General features: G+C 35.7%; 1 protein-coding gene across 5 annotated transcripts in view; it reads left to right on the top strand.

Annotated features, from left to right (window-relative positions):
- The window catches only part of TTN (titin), a 273,279-nt gene that overhangs the window by 131,556 nt on the left and 122,977 nt on the right, over positions 1-18,746 (top strand). For 2 of the 5 annotated variants that reach the window (XM_047083326.1, XM_047083327.1), the window contains 20 exons: positions 615-707; positions 1,281-1,352; positions 2,319-2,387; positions 2,666-2,755; positions 2,910-3,203; positions 4,089-4,169; positions 4,967-5,044; positions 11,125-11,208; positions 11,523-11,606; positions 11,692-11,775; positions 13,606-13,692; positions 14,403-14,486; positions 14,570-14,653; positions 14,841-14,924; positions 15,057-15,140; positions 15,271-15,354; positions 15,480-15,557; positions 15,955-16,038; positions 16,502-16,645; positions 16,917-16,994. The exons of the other annotated variants lie outside the window; for them this stretch is intronic. In XM_047083326.1, coding sequence (XP_046939282.1) covers positions 615-707; positions 1,281-1,352; positions 2,319-2,387; positions 2,666-2,755; positions 2,910-3,203; positions 4,089-4,169; positions 4,967-5,044; positions 11,125-11,208; positions 11,523-11,606; positions 11,692-11,775; positions 13,606-13,692; positions 14,403-14,486; positions 14,570-14,653; positions 14,841-14,924; positions 15,057-15,140; positions 15,271-15,354; positions 15,480-15,557; positions 15,955-16,038; positions 16,502-16,645; positions 16,917-16,994 — 1,920 coding nt within the window. The remainder of the gene's footprint in view (positions 1-614; positions 708-1,280; positions 1,353-2,318; positions 2,388-2,665; positions 2,756-2,909; positions 3,204-4,088; positions 4,170-4,966; positions 5,045-11,124; positions 11,209-11,522; positions 11,607-11,691; positions 11,776-13,605; positions 13,693-14,402; positions 14,487-14,569; positions 14,654-14,840; positions 14,925-15,056; positions 15,141-15,270; positions 15,355-15,479; positions 15,558-15,954; positions 16,039-16,501; positions 16,646-16,916; positions 16,995-18,746) is intronic. 5 annotated transcript variants of the gene reach the window in all.

An 18,746-nucleotide genomic window follows, 5' to 3' on the forward strand; every position in this document is an offset into this window, starting at 1 on the left:
TTGTCTTATCATTGTTTAATATTTGAAGGAGACAAATGTACATTTCACTTCAGAAAATAAACATATTCAGGCTCTAAAAGAAATTATTATTTACCTAATAAAAATTGGGCAGGCAAATGAAAATCAACTGACTCTCCTTTCTCACACGCTTAGCCTATTTGTTTGTTTATTTATTTGTTTTCTTTTAATGACACTCTTTGAAAGGAAACTGTATTTTCCATGGGGAATTTTTCATCAAATGATGTGGTTGGCAATAGCAGAATATACCCACCCAAAAGAAATTCCCAGTTAAGCCTGAGTAGTTGGTACAGAAAATCTGACTTATACCGCTAAATGAATGTTTGCCTTCAAACAAGTCCATCTCCATTAAAAATAATGATAACAATTCTAACTAAATTCTCTTTGATATCCTTCCCAAATATGAAATTCTTGAAAGGGCCTAATGTATTTGAAGACCCCATAGATTTTTTTCAAGGACTAGTGAGTTCTCACGCACTGGAAAAAGGTTGAGTTATGAATTACCTATGTTTATGACAACCTCTGTTTTCAGATAGATCATTTTAGTTTAATATTCAAAAAGAATTATTATTTACAAAGTAATAATCTTTTTAAAGTGTATGAGGAACCGGAAGAGCCTATTCCAGAAGAAGAGATCCCAGAAGAACCACCTAGCATAGAAGAGGTTGAGGAGGTGACACCACCTAGAGGTACAGCTTCTCTTGGGAGTTGGACATTTAAAATCTATGGTGTTCCAAATCTTTCCCAGGATATGTCTAAATCTAATATTCCTCAATATACTTTTCTCACATCTTATCAATGATAAATTGAAGATCAATAATTAATAGCACCGAAAGTGTCCCTTCCCCTCCCCCAACTTTTCTACTGCATCAACGATACGATTCTTGGGTTATTAGCCCTTCAATTTTTTCTGGCGAGGCCCTGTCGTAAGATTTTCTCCTAGTTTCTAGTTTTGGGGCTTTTATTCAATATGAAAGTGGAGGGAAATCTATTTCTGTGTTGTTTATAGAATAATTCCTAGCCTATTATTCCTGTAAACTATGACAAGCTTTTTCATTAACTGATATTATGTTTGCTAATATGATTAAGAAATAATAGCCTTCTCACCTTTAGAGTCGCTACTCCATATATATAATTACCATTTAGGTTGCTAATATCTTTTAAAAATGAGTCAATGCTTTTTTTGCTATTTTTTGCATATATGGATGTTGTTCCATTCATTGCGTGTCATTTTTCAAAATGTCTATCTAATACCTTTCAAGTGCCTGAAGTGGTTAAGAAAGCAGTACCTGAAGCACCTACTCCTGTTCCTAAAAAAGTGGAGCCAGCCAAAGGTATAGCAAATCTCAATTAATATCATCTTTAAATTCCAATTAATGTTCTTTTAAAAAACAGAAATTTCTTTTCTGACTGCTTTCTTTAAATAGCAAACTTATGAAATTGATTAAGGATCAATAAAACTGTAACCCACTTCATATCTTTAGCCTTTTTGGAATGTTAATGGATGGTTATGTGTGTATATATCATTCCAGAAGTTTCTCATTGTAACTGAGAATTTTAATGTTAATTAGTACATTTCTTTATACTTTTATACATAACAATAGGTTCTTCTTCCCCACATTCCATTCATAAATCTTATTCCATTACATAGAGGTTTCTCATGTTACTATAAGTATGTATACAATCTTATTTTATAGGGGAAAAAATCTGTCCTAATGCTTGGATAATAACTATTTTAAAGAGCCTTATGTCCTTTCTAATATTTTGCCTAAGCACTCAAGTTTACTGCAAAATGTCTACTTCTCATTGCTTCCTAATAAAGTTAATGCTTCAGGAGTGCTCTTAGTCGATGAGCTTACACTGTCCCTATCACAGTAGGCATCGCCAGCAGATGTAATACTATCAGCAGAAAGGGCGCCTGTGTCAAGGCTTAAGTACTCTATTATGGTAATCACTTCAAAAAAGTCTCTGTCAAATTAAAAATTGTAGAAGTCTTTGTCACATTAAAAATAGGCCCAATATTGGTAACCCCTGCTATTAATAAATAAATAAATAAATAAATAAATAAACAAACAAACAAACAAACAAACCAGCACAGGTTCTTGTGGACACGTCCTCTAAGGTTTGGTTAGCACAAATAAGGGATTTGGAAAGATAACTTTATTGCCTATAAAACTGGTGACCAGTAGTACGGAGTGTCTTCTTAAACTTTGATTATTAAAGATGTTGTTTTTGCTGTTTTTATTTCTTGTTTATTATTGAGTATTGTCAGCTAACCGAAATGCCTAATACCTTTAAAGTGCCAAAGAAGGTTCCTGAGGAGAAAGTACCTGTTCCTGTTCAGAAAAAAGAGCCACCTCCAGCCAAAGGTACATATTCTCTTATAAACCTAAACTTCCTGTTAATATATTCTCATTAAGATTTTTATGTATGGGGTGCCTGGCTGTTTCAATCCACTCTTGATCTTGGGGGTCATGAGTTGAAGCCCCACGCTGGGCATGAAACCTACTTAAAAAGAATAGATTTTTTTGTTAATTCAAAAAAAGATTCTTATGTATTATGTCTCTGTGTCTTGACTGTTTTGATGTCTTTTGTCTATGAAAATTTGCTCTTAACAGTCCTAAATATTAAAACTATATCTTTAAAGTGCCTGAAGTACAAAAGAAAGTCCCAGAAAAGAAAATTGCAGAAAAGAGAGTCCCTGTGCCTAAAAAAGAAGCTATTCCCCCAGCTAAAGGTATTTTCGGAAAGATCTTTGATCTTCACTTATTGTTGCATGAAAGCTTTTTTTTTATTTCAGTTGTTTTTATTCTGTATTTTGAATTTACATTTTCATTTCTCTTGTGTTTTTTAAAAAAAAGACAAATTTCTTAAACTAGATGCTCTTTCAGGGAGGACTGTCCTTGAAGAAAAAATATCAGTTGCCTTCCACAAAGAGGAAGTAGTAAAAGAAAGAACAGAATTAGAAGTAGTGGAGACACCAGTAGAATATCTTGAGGAAGAAGAGTTCCATGAAGTTCAAGAATATTTTGAAGAAGAAGAATTCCATGAAGTAGAAGAATTCGTTAAAGTAGAACAACCCAGAATTGAAGAAGTACACAAAGCTGAAGAGGTCCATAGAGTAATAGAAGTTTTAGAGGCTGAAGAAGTGGAAGTATATGAAAAACCCAAAGCTCCACCTAAAGGTATAGGAGAATTCTGTAGATACTACAAATTGTTATATCTTGCTCTAACTCACTTTTTTTTTAAGTGCATTTCATGTTCAGTTTGGAACACTAGAAACCCACTTACTTTCCAAGTTAAAATCATTGAATGTTTTAAGCATGAGCTTCAACTATTTGATACAAAGATTAATATGGAGTAGAGATTAACCACACAGAATATAATTTAGCAGGCAAAATAATAGTATTTGATATCTACTTATCTAAGGAGCTCACTATATGAATTTGTAGATTCTTTTTTGAATCTAGCTAAGAATGACTGTTGCAAACAAAATTATTTGTTTGTACAAAATTCTTACAAACATAAGAATGATTGTTACAGCTACCAAAATATCTGACCAAGGTTATCAGTTGAGTGAAAAAGAAGCTCCTCAGTTCACTGAAGAATTTACATGTGAGGCAATACGACCATTGCTTTGTTATCATGAGTCAACTGTTCACAAACTGATCACTGCTTATCAAAAGCTTCTGCCATTTTATGATATTTTCATTAGAGAAATAACATTAAGGAAGTAAATGAAACATTGGTAACACCACCCATTCTTGTATTTTTTGAGGAGAAACCATGATACAAATAAATTCTCTTCAATACCACTCCAGATCTTGAATGAATTAATATATGTGTAATGTGAAGGAATATGTGTATGGTGTGCATGTGTGCTTTGTATACATAGAAAATCTACAATATAGATGAAATCTAGCAAAGTCACATCTCTTTTGGAGGTGTGATGCAAATTCAAAAAAAAAATAGATAAAGCATTTATGAGCCCTCATTGGACTAACTTTATTAGTAGCACTCCCTAATACTTTAAGAACTCATTCTAAATCAAAACACTAATATCTTTGAAGGGCCTGAGATATCTGAGAAAATCGTTCCTCCAAAAAAACCACCCACTAAAGTTGTTCCTCGAAAAGAGCCACCAGCTAAAGGTATTTCATTGGTGAAAAACTACTTACCTAATTATATGTACAGTAGCACCTTGATTGCAATATAAGTTTGTGTTCTTGATGTTTTTCTTCTGTGTTTTGTGTTTTTGGAATTTCTAAGACAAACTATTATCTTTAAAATGGTTGAGGGTCCAAAGGAAGTTCTACCAAAAGAGAAAGCCACTGTTGTTATACCTAAAAAAACAAAGCAAATATCCTTATCAACCAGATAGTAAACCCAGGTTTCCTTCTTTGGTACTATTGAATTGTATATTCACTAATATGCCTTTTGATAAATCCATGTTTTCCTATTAATCATTAGTTTTAATAACTTAGTAATAATAAATACATAGTGACCGTGTGTTTAATGTCCCTGCTTTGTTCATTCTTGTAAACCTCTTGAGTTTTACAACAGAAATAAAAAAAAAAAAAACACCTGATAAATAATATATATTTCTATCTTTAAAGTCCCTGAATCATTTAAGAACATTATCATTTAAGAGAAAGTATCGATTATTCCATCAAGACAAGCAGAAGTAGCACCAGCTGACAGTGTCTTGTTAATTTTTCTTGTCAAATTCTTAACGGATTCTAACATGGGAAATTCTTCTGGATCTCTGTTGTCATGTTTGTTATCAAAATTCAACTCATTTTAAGTACAGTAATGTATGTGATAAAGTGAAACTGTTTTATATTGTGACTATGTCATGTTTTGTGTTTATGTTTTTCTTATGTTCTGCTTGTTACAAATCTTTATGAATGTTTAAAAGTAAAAGAAACTATTACTGCTATCTTTAAAGTACCTGAAGTGCCCAAGAAAATTGTGGTAGAAGAAAAAGTACGTGTTCCTGAAGAGCCCAAATTTCCACCAGCTAAAGGTACCTGCCTTTGCTGATTTCACCACTAATATAAAACCCCCTTTTATTCACTTACTGTGGAGCAGAGAGAAAGAGAGATCATTCTCCCCTCAATGCCACAATATAGCTGAATTATGTAAACTGCAGTTTATGTTCTAAAACATAGTCTTCCCTTTGTGATGACCTTCTGGAAACGAAGGCATATGCCTAAACATTGTTATTGTTTTTGTTTGATCCTCTTCTTAAGTGATAATTAAGTGATAGTGACCTCCTCAACTTCTTTTCAAAAATAATTTATTTTGGAACTATTGTCAGGAAGCTCTGGAAACAAACATTCCAAATAACAACAGAAAATGATGCTATACCCCAAGGGCAAAGTATTTTTAATATGACAAATCAAGAACTCATCAACAAGGCAATCTAGAGAGATGCACTGTGTATTTAGTTGGCTTACGATTTTGGAATTCTTGGTGTTCTTGTTAGATCCCCCTCTTTATCTTGATATTTTAGACCCAATTATATTTTTAAAAATAAAATAAACAAATATCTTTAAAGCACCTGAAGTACCCAAGAAAATTGTTCCAGAAGAAAAGGTTCATGAAGCTGTTCCTAGAAAGCCTGAAGTTACACCAGCTAAAGGTATACACTGATACTAATCACAACATGAAATGATTCTTTGTTTAGTTATTCATAGTTTAAAATGAATGTGTGTGATGTTAAATTCTTGTATTTGGCTTCTTTATATTCTTTGCATATTTGTTATTTATCACAATTAATATACTAATATCTTTAAAGTTCCTGAGGTGCCTAAGAAAAGTATTCACGAAGAAAAATCAGCTACAGTTCTTTCTGAAGACACAACGATGTACAGTGAGTGTAGAAAAATCGGTGCTTCTCTTTAGTTTCAGTTGTGTTTGTCTTCACAGCTTTTAAAAATAAATATACTAATACCTTATAAAAGCCTAACATGCCAAAAAATATTTGGCCAAAATTAAATCATTTGAAAGTTTACTTGCTCAGACAAGGTATATCTCCTCACCAATTTAAAAAAAATAGTCCTTTACCTGTAACGTTGCCCAATTTTAGAAAAGCCATTTGCCTTGTTGTATTTGTCACTGTCTTGTCTCGTTCTGCTCTGTGTACAAATATCTTCAGCTCTAAAGCATTTTATTTTCTCAGGCCATGAAGTAACTTACTTTAACTTCATAATAATATTTTAATTGGACTTTATAGATTCAAAATACCCCATTATTATTTTTCTACTCTTCCCAGCCATCATTGGAAATATTTTGGCAATACTGCTCCAATCAAACCATAGATTTATAAGACCATTACAACATCAAAAGAATTCTCAAGCCATTTTTTTTTGGTCTTATGCAAAATTATGATTAAATAATTTGAGGAGTAAAATATGAATAATAAAATACTCTGAATAGAATACTATTCAATAATCTGAATAGTAAAATTGCTAGGAGTCAAGATACTCTTCCATTTATTTCAATCCAAAAAATGCCAATAGTTCTGATATTCTTTCATTTAGTTTAATCTAAAAATTCCCTGCTTAAACCCATTTTTTTTGTCTTATACTAGGTTGGGATAAAAATATATGATGACTCCCTTCTCTGAATACCTTTTCTATGCTTGAGTTTCATTATTGTCATTAGCCAGTCTTCCTTTCTAAAAGCTGGAGAAATCTTTTATTTTCTTCATTTGCCTTATTTCCAAAGATTTAATTATTTTTCTTTTTCTTTTCTGCTTCCAATCCCTAAGTGGTTATTAAACTACACAGCCATAAGCCAGATGTGGCTTGAGATTATAGCCAACTAGGTTTCTGGAAAAGGAAAGGACTTCTATGAATTTCCAGTAGCCCAAATATAACATAAGAGAATTCTTAATGTGCAACTCAATATCAACCCTGTTCTTTATGAACAAAACCAAGAGCAAGAGGACAGTTTTACCAATAACTTTCTGCAAAGTAGAATTATATAGCCCCTGACCAGGGAATTCCTCAATTTTATCATCATCATAAATGAGGGTTCTATATGATAAAACTGGAAATTAGCCAATGTGTTATTGTCATTAGTTTGTGTCTATGTACTACTGGTAACTTGGGTGATGAGCGTGTATTATGTATTATGTTTTCTTAATACTGTTTGTCATTGACTTGAAATTCCCTTAATTGTATAAATACTAATATCTTTAAAGTGTATGAAGTGTCTGAAGAATCCACCTCAGAAGAAAAAGTACTTGTGACTCGTCCTCAAAAGACAAAAACCAAAATAGCAAAAGGTATATAACACCAATGATCTGGTCTGAAGAAAATTTATTTTTTAGCTCATTTTAAAAGCTGAATCTTTTCCTTCACTGTTTATAAATATAACTATACTTATATCTTTTAAGTGCCTGAACCACCCAAGAAAGTTGTTCCAGAGGACAAAATATATGTGACTATTCCTAAAAAGAGAGAAACACCAGCAACTAAAGGTACATTTCAACAACCTCGAACTTGGATGAATAACGTTGGATTCAAGACTCAAAAATTGTGTGTTATATAATTTACTGTTTTTACAACTTCTAAGTGTAAACCTACTAATATCTTTAAAGAGCCTGATACAACCAGAGAAGTTTTTCTGGAGGTGGAGTTACCTGAGGCTGTTCCCCAAATTCCAGAGCATCCTCCAACTCAAGGTATAATTCTTAGTTATGAAAATCTAAATAAGAAAATCTTTCTTCTTCAGTCTGAAAGATATGTTTAGTGTTTGGTGTAGGTTCTCAGAACCTCTAATGCTAAAATACTAATATCTTTAGGGCATCCAATGTACCCAAGACAAGGAACTTTATATGACTTGCCTCCCCCCGCCGCCCAAAAGAGTCCCACTCATACAATGTACAAGGATAAACAATTAGAACAAAAATTAAATTTCTAACTTAAAGTTATAATATCTGTTAACACATGTAACTTTCTTAATATGTTGTGTCTTTGTGTCTTTGCCTTTTTCTCAACTAAAAAATACTAATATCTTTAAAGAGTTGGAAGTCTTCAAGGAAGGTCTTCCAGAGCGGCAAGCTCCTGTTGCTAAAAGAAGAAAAACACCACCACCAAAAGGTACAAGCCAGAAGAAAGTCAACTTTCGTATCTCATGATTGTAGTTGTACTTAACCCATGCAAATATACTTATATCTTGAAAGCTCCAGATGCTACCATTTCAGAGAAGTGGGAGCCCCCGAAGCAGAAGCTCGACTGGGTATACACATGTTCCCAGGAGTTATTCAATAGAAAATAGGGGAGGAAAGATCTTTAACTTATCTAAATGGAAGATACGTGGGTTATAAAGTTTAACCTCTGAGGTCTTCAGGGATTATATGAATACATATAATGTTATATGAGACCCAGATAGATTCTTCAATAGGATTACTAATACTATTATTGTTTCCCAAAAAAGAAAAAAATCAGAATAGCTAGAAAAAAATCTACACAAGACCATTTAAAATATTTATATCCCTGAAACTAGGTTGAATTGGTTTAGCTCCCCCTTTAAAGCAGACATCAGTGCCATGAAATGACAGAGGTGTTTGGCTGTAGACTATAAATCAGCAATTCAACTCTCCATGGGGTTGAAATCGCAGAATATAACTGCTTAATAGAGTTGCTTTTCTATTAAGATAAACTTACTACTAAAAATAGGCATATTAATTTGAAATAATTATTTTCCCATAAGACTTAAATACAGAAATATTTTTGGAAAACCATGACTTAAAGACAATAAAATATGAAGTTCAATGACTTTGAGCAGCAGTTCTTTCTGTAATACCCTCTCCACTTGAGAGCCTTCTAAAACCAAGGCAGTTAAAACTAGTTAAAGTTGGAATTCTGTACTGACTACTTAGTTGCTCCTCTCATTGTCTTTTATTTTTAAAGAGTTCTACATTTTTCCATTTTGAGTGTTTTAAATAAATCAAAATATGAGAAAGTTTTAAGACATCCAGCATAACAGTTTCTTTACAATATCCATGATACTCTGTACTTTAAAGAATATCTGAACACTTTGACCTGATTTTTTCAGTCTAGATCTTTAGGTCATTCTCCTGTCTCCCATGCTTGAAAAACAAACACCTTTCTAAAGTGCCTAAAGTAGGGGTACAAAATGAGGCCAATCCAGATAAGAAAGAAACTGTTTTGTTCTCCTCAAATTAATATATAAATGTACATCATTAGTTATACAAAATCAGTTTTTCTCACTTGAAGCTAATTTTCCATGATCTAATTTTCTATACATCTACCATTCCAAGAAATTAAATTACTAACATTGACAGTACCTGAGGTAACCAAGAAAACAGCTCCCAATAAGTATGTATTCTTACCATCGTTAAAAAATCCAATGTGGGGAGTAGGGAGGGCCCCAGTCTGGGGTGTTCCTGTAGGTTGAGTTAGGAATAAAACTCTTCATCACTCTAAAGTATGATGCATTAATATCTTTAAAGTGGCTGAATCACTTCAAGAAGCTGTCCCTGTAAAGAAAACACCCAAGGCTGCTCCCCCTGAAATTGAAACACCTTCCAGTAAAGGTATCATTCATTCTATCATTCCTGCCTTCATTCATTTCATAAATGTCAATGATGTATATGGTGGTAGGGAGCTGGGAAATAATGAACAAAGACAATTAAGACTTGATTCCTTTCTTCAAGACTTTATACCTCATCCACCTTTTAAAAGAGGCACCCATGTAACCAGAAATATCACTTTGGTTCAGTTCATGTCTAATGTCAGTTAACTAGCGTCTTCACTGATCCCTTAACCTCTAAGTATGATACTAATATCTTCAAAGCACCAGAAGCTATGGAAGAAGTTGCTCCTGAGATGCAAGTATCTGAAGATGTTCCTAAAGAGCCAGAATCTCTGCCTGTAAAAGGTATGTGATACCTGTGAACAGATTCTGAAGAAGAGATGATATGTCCTCAGCTCCTAAAACCATGTTTTTCTAATGTCCTTCGTAACACATAAACATAAAAATACAAATATCTTTCAAGCATCTGAAGCTGCGCCCAAAGTTCCCTCTCAGAAGCAAATATTTGCAGGTATTCCTATTAAAACAGAAACCTCTTCTACTAGGAGTATTCATTCAACAAATACTTAGTGAGGAGGGTCCACAGTGTCACAGGAACTATGCCAGGTGCTAGGGAAGGCCTCTTCTCAAGAATGGACAGGCAAAGAAGAGACTTCTAGAAAACTACATTTGCTAACTTATTGTGGTTACTGTTTTCACTAACAATTTTAAATCTTTAAATGTGAAATACTAATATCTTTAAAGTGCCTGAAGCTCCTCAAGAAGCTGTTCCTGCAAAGAGAGTCCCTTCCAAAAAAAGAGAACCTCCTTCAGTTAAAGGTACAAATTACCATGCCTTCAAGCTGAAGAAGAAATAGCTCTTGTAGTCTTGAAAATATTTTGCTGTTCCTAGTGATCTTCATAACACTAAATATTAAAATACTAATTTCTTAAAGTACGGGAAGCTCCCCAAGAAATTGTCCCTGAAGAGAAAACATACATGGTTCCTCACAAAAAGCCTGAAGTTCTTCGTGATGAAGGTATATGTTGCTAGAAGCTTAGAATTTTGGGAAAATGTCTTTTCCTGTGTAAATGTGTTTCCTGTTTGTCCTGATTCTTATAACTCCTAAATGTAAAAATATTAATATCTTTAAAGTGCCAGAGGCTCCCAAAGAAGTTGTCCCGGAAAAGAAAGTGTATCCTCCCCAAAAGCCTGAAGTTGTACCTGTCAAAGGTACATTCTAAACCACTCTCTAAGGTGGGGTAGGGAGGGCAATGGAAAGAACCACCTTACTGGACTTGAAAGTTCTTGTCTGTGTTGATTCTTGTGACTCACATGTAAATTTACTAATATCTTCAAAGTACCAGAGGCTCCCAAAGAAGTTGTCCCTGAAAAGAAAATGGCTGTGGTGCCTCCTAAAAAGCCCAAAGTCCCATCTGTTAAAGGTAGTTGTCACTAACCTTAGGTTTAAATAGATACAACTCTTCTGTTCTTGGAAATATTTTGTTCTAGCGGTCTCACAATGCTTACATGTAATTTTACTAATATCTTTTAAGTGCCCGAAGTTCCTCAAGAAATTGTCCCTGAAAAGAAAGCACCAGTGGTGCCTCCTAAAAAGCCCGAAGTCCCACCTGTCAAAGGTATTTGTCACTGGCCTTAGGCTTGTAAAGACATCACTCTTCTGCTCTTGAAAATATCTTGTTCCATTGGTCTTCATAACTCCTAAGTGAAATTTTGCTAATATCTTTTAAGTGCCCGAGGCTCCCAAAGAAGTTGTCCCTGAAAAGAAAGTGGTTGTGGCACCTCCTAAAAAGCCCGAAGTCCCACCACCTGTTAAAGGTACTTGTCACCGATCTTAGGCTTATAAAGACATATCACTCTTTTGCTCTTGAAAATATCTTGTTCCAATGGTCTTCATAACAACTGATTGTAATTTTGCTAATATTTTTTTAAGTGCCCGAGGCTCCCAAAGAAGTTGTTCCTGAAAAGAAAGTGGCTGTAGCACCTCCTAAAAAGCCTGAAGTCCCACCAGCCAAAGGTAGTCACCCCCATGCCACTGTATTTGATACTGTCCATTTTTTTCTCTACTCTGTCTAATCATGAAAATACTAATACCTTTAAAGTACCCGAGGTGCCAAAGGCAGCTGTTCCGGAAAAGAAGGTGCCTGAAGTTATTCCTCCCAAACCGGAAAGTCCACCCCCTGCAGGTAATGTCAAAGCTATACATACTAGGAAAAGAAAACAACTATAATTCTAGCTAGAAAATTATATATGTAAATACCACAGCATAAAGGTGATATAATTCTAAGGAAAATAAAGTCAGGAGTTAACCAAAATATCTTAGTGTATAATTACATGGTACAGTCACCAATTTTTTTCATCTTTTCTAAACACAAATTACCAATATCTTTGAAGTGCCTGAGGTGCCGCCAAAGAAAGTCATCCCTGAGAAGAAAGTACCTGTGGCTCCTCCTAAAAAGCCAGAAGCTCCACCTGCTAAAGGTATTTATCCTTCCATGTTGTTGGTCACCTGTTCTAGGGGGCTGGGAAAAGTGTGTATAGACATGTCTGCCAGTCCATGAATTGTCTTTGCTTGGATAAATGTGTTGTCGGTATTCCACTTTTATAATCTCTTACTAAAAGACACTAATATCTTCAAAGCTCTCGAAGCTCCTAAAGAAGTTTTACCTGAAAAGAAAATATCTGTGGTTGTACCCAAAAAACCAGAAGCCCCACCTGCTAAAGGTATTTATTCCCACTGCCCTGTGAAGAAGAAAAACTATTGTCTTGTACTCTTCACAATCATTGTAATATAGGCCTTCATCATTCATAAATTCTAAACATTCTAATATCTTTTAAGTTCCTGAAGTTGCTCAAGAAGTTTTCCCAGAAAAGATAATTCCCAGGGCACCACCCAAAAAACCAGACGCCCCACCTGTCACAGGTACATATTAGCCCTGACTTTATTTGGAAGAAGAAATATCTCTTCTATTCTTGAGAATAATTTTAGCCTATAGCTCATCATTAACTACTCGTTTAATACTACTAATATCTTTCAAGTGCCTGAAGTTCCTCAAGAAGTTGTTCCAGAACAGAAATTCCCCAGAGTACCACTCAAAAAACCAGAAGCCCCACCAGTTTCAGGTATTTTTCACTCCTATCCTTATCTACAGAAGAAATACCTGTCCTACTCTTGGAAATACTTTTAGTCCACTGTCTTCATTAATCTAAATGTAAAACTACTAATATCTTTTAAGTGCCTGAAGCTCTTCAAGAAGTTGTCCCTGAAAAGAAAGCACCAGTGGTGCCTCCTAAAAAGCTGGAAGTTGCACCTGTTCCAGGTACTTGTCACTCACCTTAGACTTCAGAAGATATAACCCTTCTGCTTTTGAAAATATTTTGTTTTAGCAGTCTCATAACTCCTAAGGGTAATTTTTACTAATATCTCTTAAGTGCCCGAGGCTCCCAAAGAAGTTGTCCCTGAAAAGACAGTGGCTGTGACGCCTCCTAAAAAGCCCGAAATCCCATCTGTTAAAGGTATTTGTCACCAACCTTAGGCTTAAAAAGACCAACTCTTCCGCTCTTAAAAATACCTTATTCCAGTGGTCTTCATAACTCCTAATTGTAATTTTACTAATATCTTCTAAGTGCCTGAAGTTCCTCAAGAAATTGTTCCTGAAAAGAAAGCACCAGTAGTGCCTCCTAAAAAGGCCGAAGTCCCACCACCTGTTAAAGGTACTTGTCACCAACCTTAGGCTTATAAAGACACCACTCTTCTGCTCTTGAAAATGTCTTATTCCAATGGTCTTCACAAACAACTAAATGTAATTTTACTAATATCTTTTAAGTGCCTGAAGTTCCTCAAGAAATTGTCCCTGAAAAGAAAGCACCAGTGGTGCCTCCTAAAAAGCCTGAAGTCCCACCACCTGTTAAAGGTATTTGTCACCGACCTTAGGCATCACTCTTCTGCTCTTGAAAATATCTTGTTCCAATGGTCTTCATAACAACTAATTGTAATTTTGCTAATATCTATTAAGTGCCTGAGGCTCCCAAAGAAGTTGTCCCTGAAAAGAAAGTGGTTGTGGCGCCTCCTAAAAAGCCCGAAGTCCCACCACCCGTTAAAGGTACTTGTCACCAACCTTGGGCTTATAAAGACACCACTCTTCTGCTCTTGAAAATATCTTGTTCCAATGGTCTTCATAACAACTAAATGTAATTTTGCTAATATCTTTTAAGTGCCCGAGGCTCCCAAAGAAGTTGTCCCTGAAAAGAAAGTGGTTGTGGCGCCTCCTGAAAAACCCGAAGTCCCACCACCCGTTAAAGGTACTTGTCACCAACCTTGGGCTTATAAAGACACCACTCTTCTGCTCTTGAAAATATCTTGTTCCAATGGTCTTCATAAACAACTAAATGTAATTTTGCTAATATCTTTTAAGTGCCCGAGGCTCCCAAAGAAGTTGTCCCTGAAAAGAAAGTGGTTGTGGCGCCTCCTAAAAAGCCCGAAGTCCCACCACCCGTTAAAGGTACTTGTCACCAACCTTGGGCTTATAAAGACACCACTCTTCTGCTCTTGAAAATATCTTGTTCCAATGGTCTTCATAACAACTAAATGTAATTTTGCTAATATCTTTTAAGTGCCCGAGGCTCCCAAAGAAGTTGTCCCTGAAAAGAAAGTGGTTGTGGTGCCTCCTAAAAAGCCCGAAGTCCCACCACCCGTTAAAGGTACTTGTCACCGACCTTGGGCTTATAAAGACACCACTCTTCTGCTCTTGAAAATATCTTGTTCCAATGGTCTTCATAACAACTAAATGTAATTTTGCTAATATCTTTTAAGTGCCCGAGGCTCCCAAAGAAGTTGTCCCTGAAAAGAAAGTGTCTGTAGCACCTCCTAAAAAGCCTGAAGTCCCACCAGCCAAAGGTAGTCACCCCCATGCCACTGTGTTTGATACTGTCCACTTGTCTCTACTCTGTCTAATCATGAAAATACTAATATCTTTAAAGTACCCGAGGTGCCAAAGGCAGCTGTTCCGGAAAAGAAGGTGCCTGAAGTTATTCCTCCAAAACCAGAAAGTCCGCCTCCTGCAGGTAATAATCAAACTGTCAAAACCTATATATATAAATATATACACACATGTATATGTGTGTTGTGTATATATGTATATATGTATTTTTTTAAAGAACACTGTTTTCTTAGTGTTGTAAAAATCTTTTTGTAAAACAATTCATATGCTTTAGTCAATTCTTGCATTAAAATGAGCTTGTGTCTTTAAAGTGTACGAGGAGCCTGAGGAAATTGCCCTGGAAGAGCCTCCAGCTGAAGTTGTGGAAGAGCCAGAGCCTGCCGCTCCCCCAAAAGGTACTTGGCCAGCTAGGTTGCCTTAGCCAATTTTCCACCCCTCTCTCCCTGAAGATGCTGGACATTTTGAGCTTTTGTCTCATTTCTCATCTATCTTCACTGAGTCTAAAAAATAAATTCTAATATCTTTAGTGACAGTGCCACCCAAGAAACCTGTCCCAGAAAAGAAACCACCTGCTGTCGTTGCCAAAAAACCTGAACCACCACCAGTGAAAGGTATTTCTCACTGCCACTAACCTCCTACAGAAAAATGTCTGTCTTTAAAGTGTTGGGTTCCACTGCTATACTTAATGGTTTCCATATGTCATTGAAACTATGAGCTAAAAATGACTAATATCTTTTAAAGTGCCCAAGGTACCCAAGGAAGTTGTTCCTGAAAAGAAGGTGCCTCTAGCGGTTCCCAAAAAACCAGAAGTCCCACCTGCCAAAGGTACATGTCTACCATTTGATGGAGGATAAAAACCTCGAACTCTTAAAAAGTATTTTGTTCTATGTAAATGTGATGAATGTTTACTAGCGACTCTTCCTAATGTTAAAATACTAACATCTTTAAAGTGCCCGAAGTTCCAAAAGAAGTTGTTCCAGAAAAGAAAGTTGCTGTTCCCAAGAAGCCGGAAGTCCCACCACCCAAAGGTACATGTCACTAATGAGACTCTGCAGAAAACACTCGCTCTTTGTCTTAAAAGTCACTTATTATAGTAAACCCTGTTGTTTGTCAAACTTAATATTCATAATTACAAACCTGCCATTCTGGGTTTTTAGGGTTTAAATGTTCTTAAATAACACCATTGTTTAAAAAAAAGAATTGACGCATCTATTCTGAGCATTGGAAGAGTTTTTGTTAATCTTACTAGGCCACTCTTTTCCTCCCTGCTTTGTGTGGATCTCAGAACAAATTACTGGCCTTGTAAATTTTGTTCTTGGATTTGTCTCTGGGTTATTTGACCTAGATATGAACTAGAGGTGGTATAAATTCCATGTACTGTACTTCTCAACTACCTAGAAGTAAAATTAACTAATATCTTTAAAGTGCCAGAGGTACCAAAGAAACCTGTCTTAGAAGAGGAACCAGCCATTCCTGTTCCCGAGAGAGTAGAGTCTCCTCCTCCAGAAGGTACACGTAAGACCATTAATGAGCTTGCCACTCATGCATGACAATTGCTAATTTAAGCCTTGTTCCTTTTTTTCTAATCTAGTATCTCTTGGTCATTTTCTATCCTTTAGTTATTTGTCTTAATTATTCTTAATTAGCTCTGATTTGGGTTATCAATCAGAAACATCTACATAGGGCATCATAGGCATCATAAGCTATATGAAAATTTCTCTCATGCGCACAGAAAGGAGGACAGAACTGATGACTATAAATGACATTAAATACCAAAAGGGCTTTTTCAAACATTCAGATAATAGAAACAGAAGTCAGTGCAAATGAGATAGATTTCATCTTCACAAAAATAAGAGAAGATATTAATTGAAACATGGAAAGAAATCAAGGTTACTAGTTCTTATGTTCAGTGTTTTGTGCATTTTAGAATATTGTTCCACGCGTGGAATTAAAATTAACTGTATTTTTTAAGTCTATGAAGAACCTGAGGAAATTGCTCCTGAAGAGGAAGAGCCAGTTCCTGTTGTGGAAGAGGAAGAGCCAGTTCCTGTTGTGGAAGAGGAGGAACCAGTTCCTGTTGTGGAAGAGGAGGAACCAGAAGCGCCACCACCAACAGGTACAAGGCAGGATCCTGTACTGTCTAAGAAAATACATCCTTTGATTTTTATATCGATTGTATATCTTCTTTAAGATAAAATTCCAGTCTTCTATCTTCTTATTTGAAATTTGACTTCATTGGCAAAACCGGAAGTCATTTGCACACCAAAAGCTATAGAATTTTACAATATGCCTACCAAAGGAATAGGTGTGATCTTCTTCATTCATTCATTAACGTTAAGCCTTTCGTTGTAATCATTTGACTCTAAAAGAAATTATTATCCTTCAAGTGCCTGAAGAACCAAAGAAGGTTGTTCCAGAGAAGAAAGTTCCTGTTATCAAGAAACCAGAAGCTCCACCTCCTAAAGGTACTTATAGTAAAAGAAATCAATATTTGCTTCTTTTCTGTGTGCTGTCTAAATGTGACACTCTTTCTTTATTACGTATTGTGTTGTATTCTGTGTGTAACTGTTATCTAAATGTTGGTGTGTTGGACAGACTCATCAAATTAATGTGTACATATTGCATCTTGAAATTTTATATTATTAAATGCTACTAATATCTTTAAAGTACCTGAGATGGCAAAGAAAGTTGTCCCAGTGAAGAAAGTTCCAACTGTTAAGAAGCCAGAAATACCAGCAGCTAAAGGTATTCATGTCATCATTGATATTATTTTTATAAAGTAATTTGATATCTGTCCTTGTTGCATAACTAAGGACAAGAATGTCCTGATTTTGTTTTCCGTAATTTTAATGTCGTTCCATTAATTATAGATTCTTTATTCTTAACATGTAAAATGTTTTCAAAAATCTTTTTACAAATAAAACTAATATCTTCAAAGTGCCTGAGGTGCCCAAGAAACTTGTTCCAGTAAAGAAGGAACCTGTACCTGTTACCAAAAAACCAGAAGTCCTGCCAGAAAAAGGTACCTACCGTGAAGAAACAATATCTATTTCTCTGAATCACATCTGAGCATTTTAGTAATAGTGCCCAGAGCAAAACATACCGACGTTTTTGCAAAACCACTTTTCCCAGGTAAAAAGGGGAAAGTAATGAGGGCAAAGAGAAAAAAATGAGACAGATAAGCAGGAAAACAAACATAAGGAGATTCAGTGGTGCTATGACCTGGTCCAGGTGGTAGAAAAAGACCTCCTCTGATTGAAGGTGTAGAACAGCTCAATCGGGCATATTTTGTTGAATGTCTTATAACTAACAAAACAGTGTACTAGAAAAAAAGAAAATAAGATCTGATCCTGTCCTCAAGCACCTTAACTGCAGTGAGAAGAAAGCACAGCAATAACTCCTATCGAGACAGGAAGTGACCACAACTACAGAGTATAAGGGGTTACAGAAGCACAGAGCGAGGGAGATCAACTTCAGGCAGAGAGGCATCAGGGAAAGCTGTATGAAAGAAATAGCATTTTATGTTTTGATGGATTTTTACATTGTAGTCATTGAGAAAATGGTTTTCTAGGCAAAGGGAAGATTTCAAAAAATATTTTTAATGTTTATTTATTTTTGAGATGGGACGGGAGGGGCAGAGAGAGAGAGCGGGGGGGGGGGGGGGGGGGAGACACAGAATCCAAAACAGGCTCCAGGCTCTGAGCTGTCAGCACAGAGCCTGCAGCAGGGCTCCAACCCATGAACCGTGAGATCATGACCTGAGCCAAAGTCAGATGCTTAACTGACTAAGCCACCGAGGCACCCCTAGGCAAAGGGAAGATTTTATCAAAAGGCACAGAGGTAGAAGAGTCTAGGAAGTTCAAGGGCTGTCAAATAAATTTGTGCAATTTGAGGATGGATTGGTTGTGGTGTATCTTGAAAGACAGGCTGGATATAAAGCTGAGAGTCATATTTTGGAGTTCTTTGAATGTCCCTATGAGATGTGTCCTCTATTCTGTAGGCAACAGGAAGCTTCAAAGGCTTTGAAGCAGGTGTACCAATTAGTAAGAGCTGGGCTTCAGAAAAATAACTGGCAGTAGTTCCAGCTACTGGAAGACAGTGATAATAGTAAAGAGCCACTGCAGTTCATTAAGGTCATTAAGAGTTGGACAAGATTGGTGGTGGTAGAAATGGAACAAGAGTGAGAGAAATGGGAGATCTAATTGGTGTCTATTATC

Source organism: Lynx rufus, unplaced genomic scaffold, assembly GCF_022079265.1.
Source record: "Lynx rufus isolate CCGP_SWC_20201006 ecotype Redwood Valley unplaced genomic scaffold, mLynRuf1.p SCAF_2, whole genome shotgun sequence".
Classification (NCBI taxonomy): domain Eukaryota; kingdom Metazoa; phylum Chordata; class Mammalia; order Carnivora; family Felidae; genus Lynx; species Lynx rufus.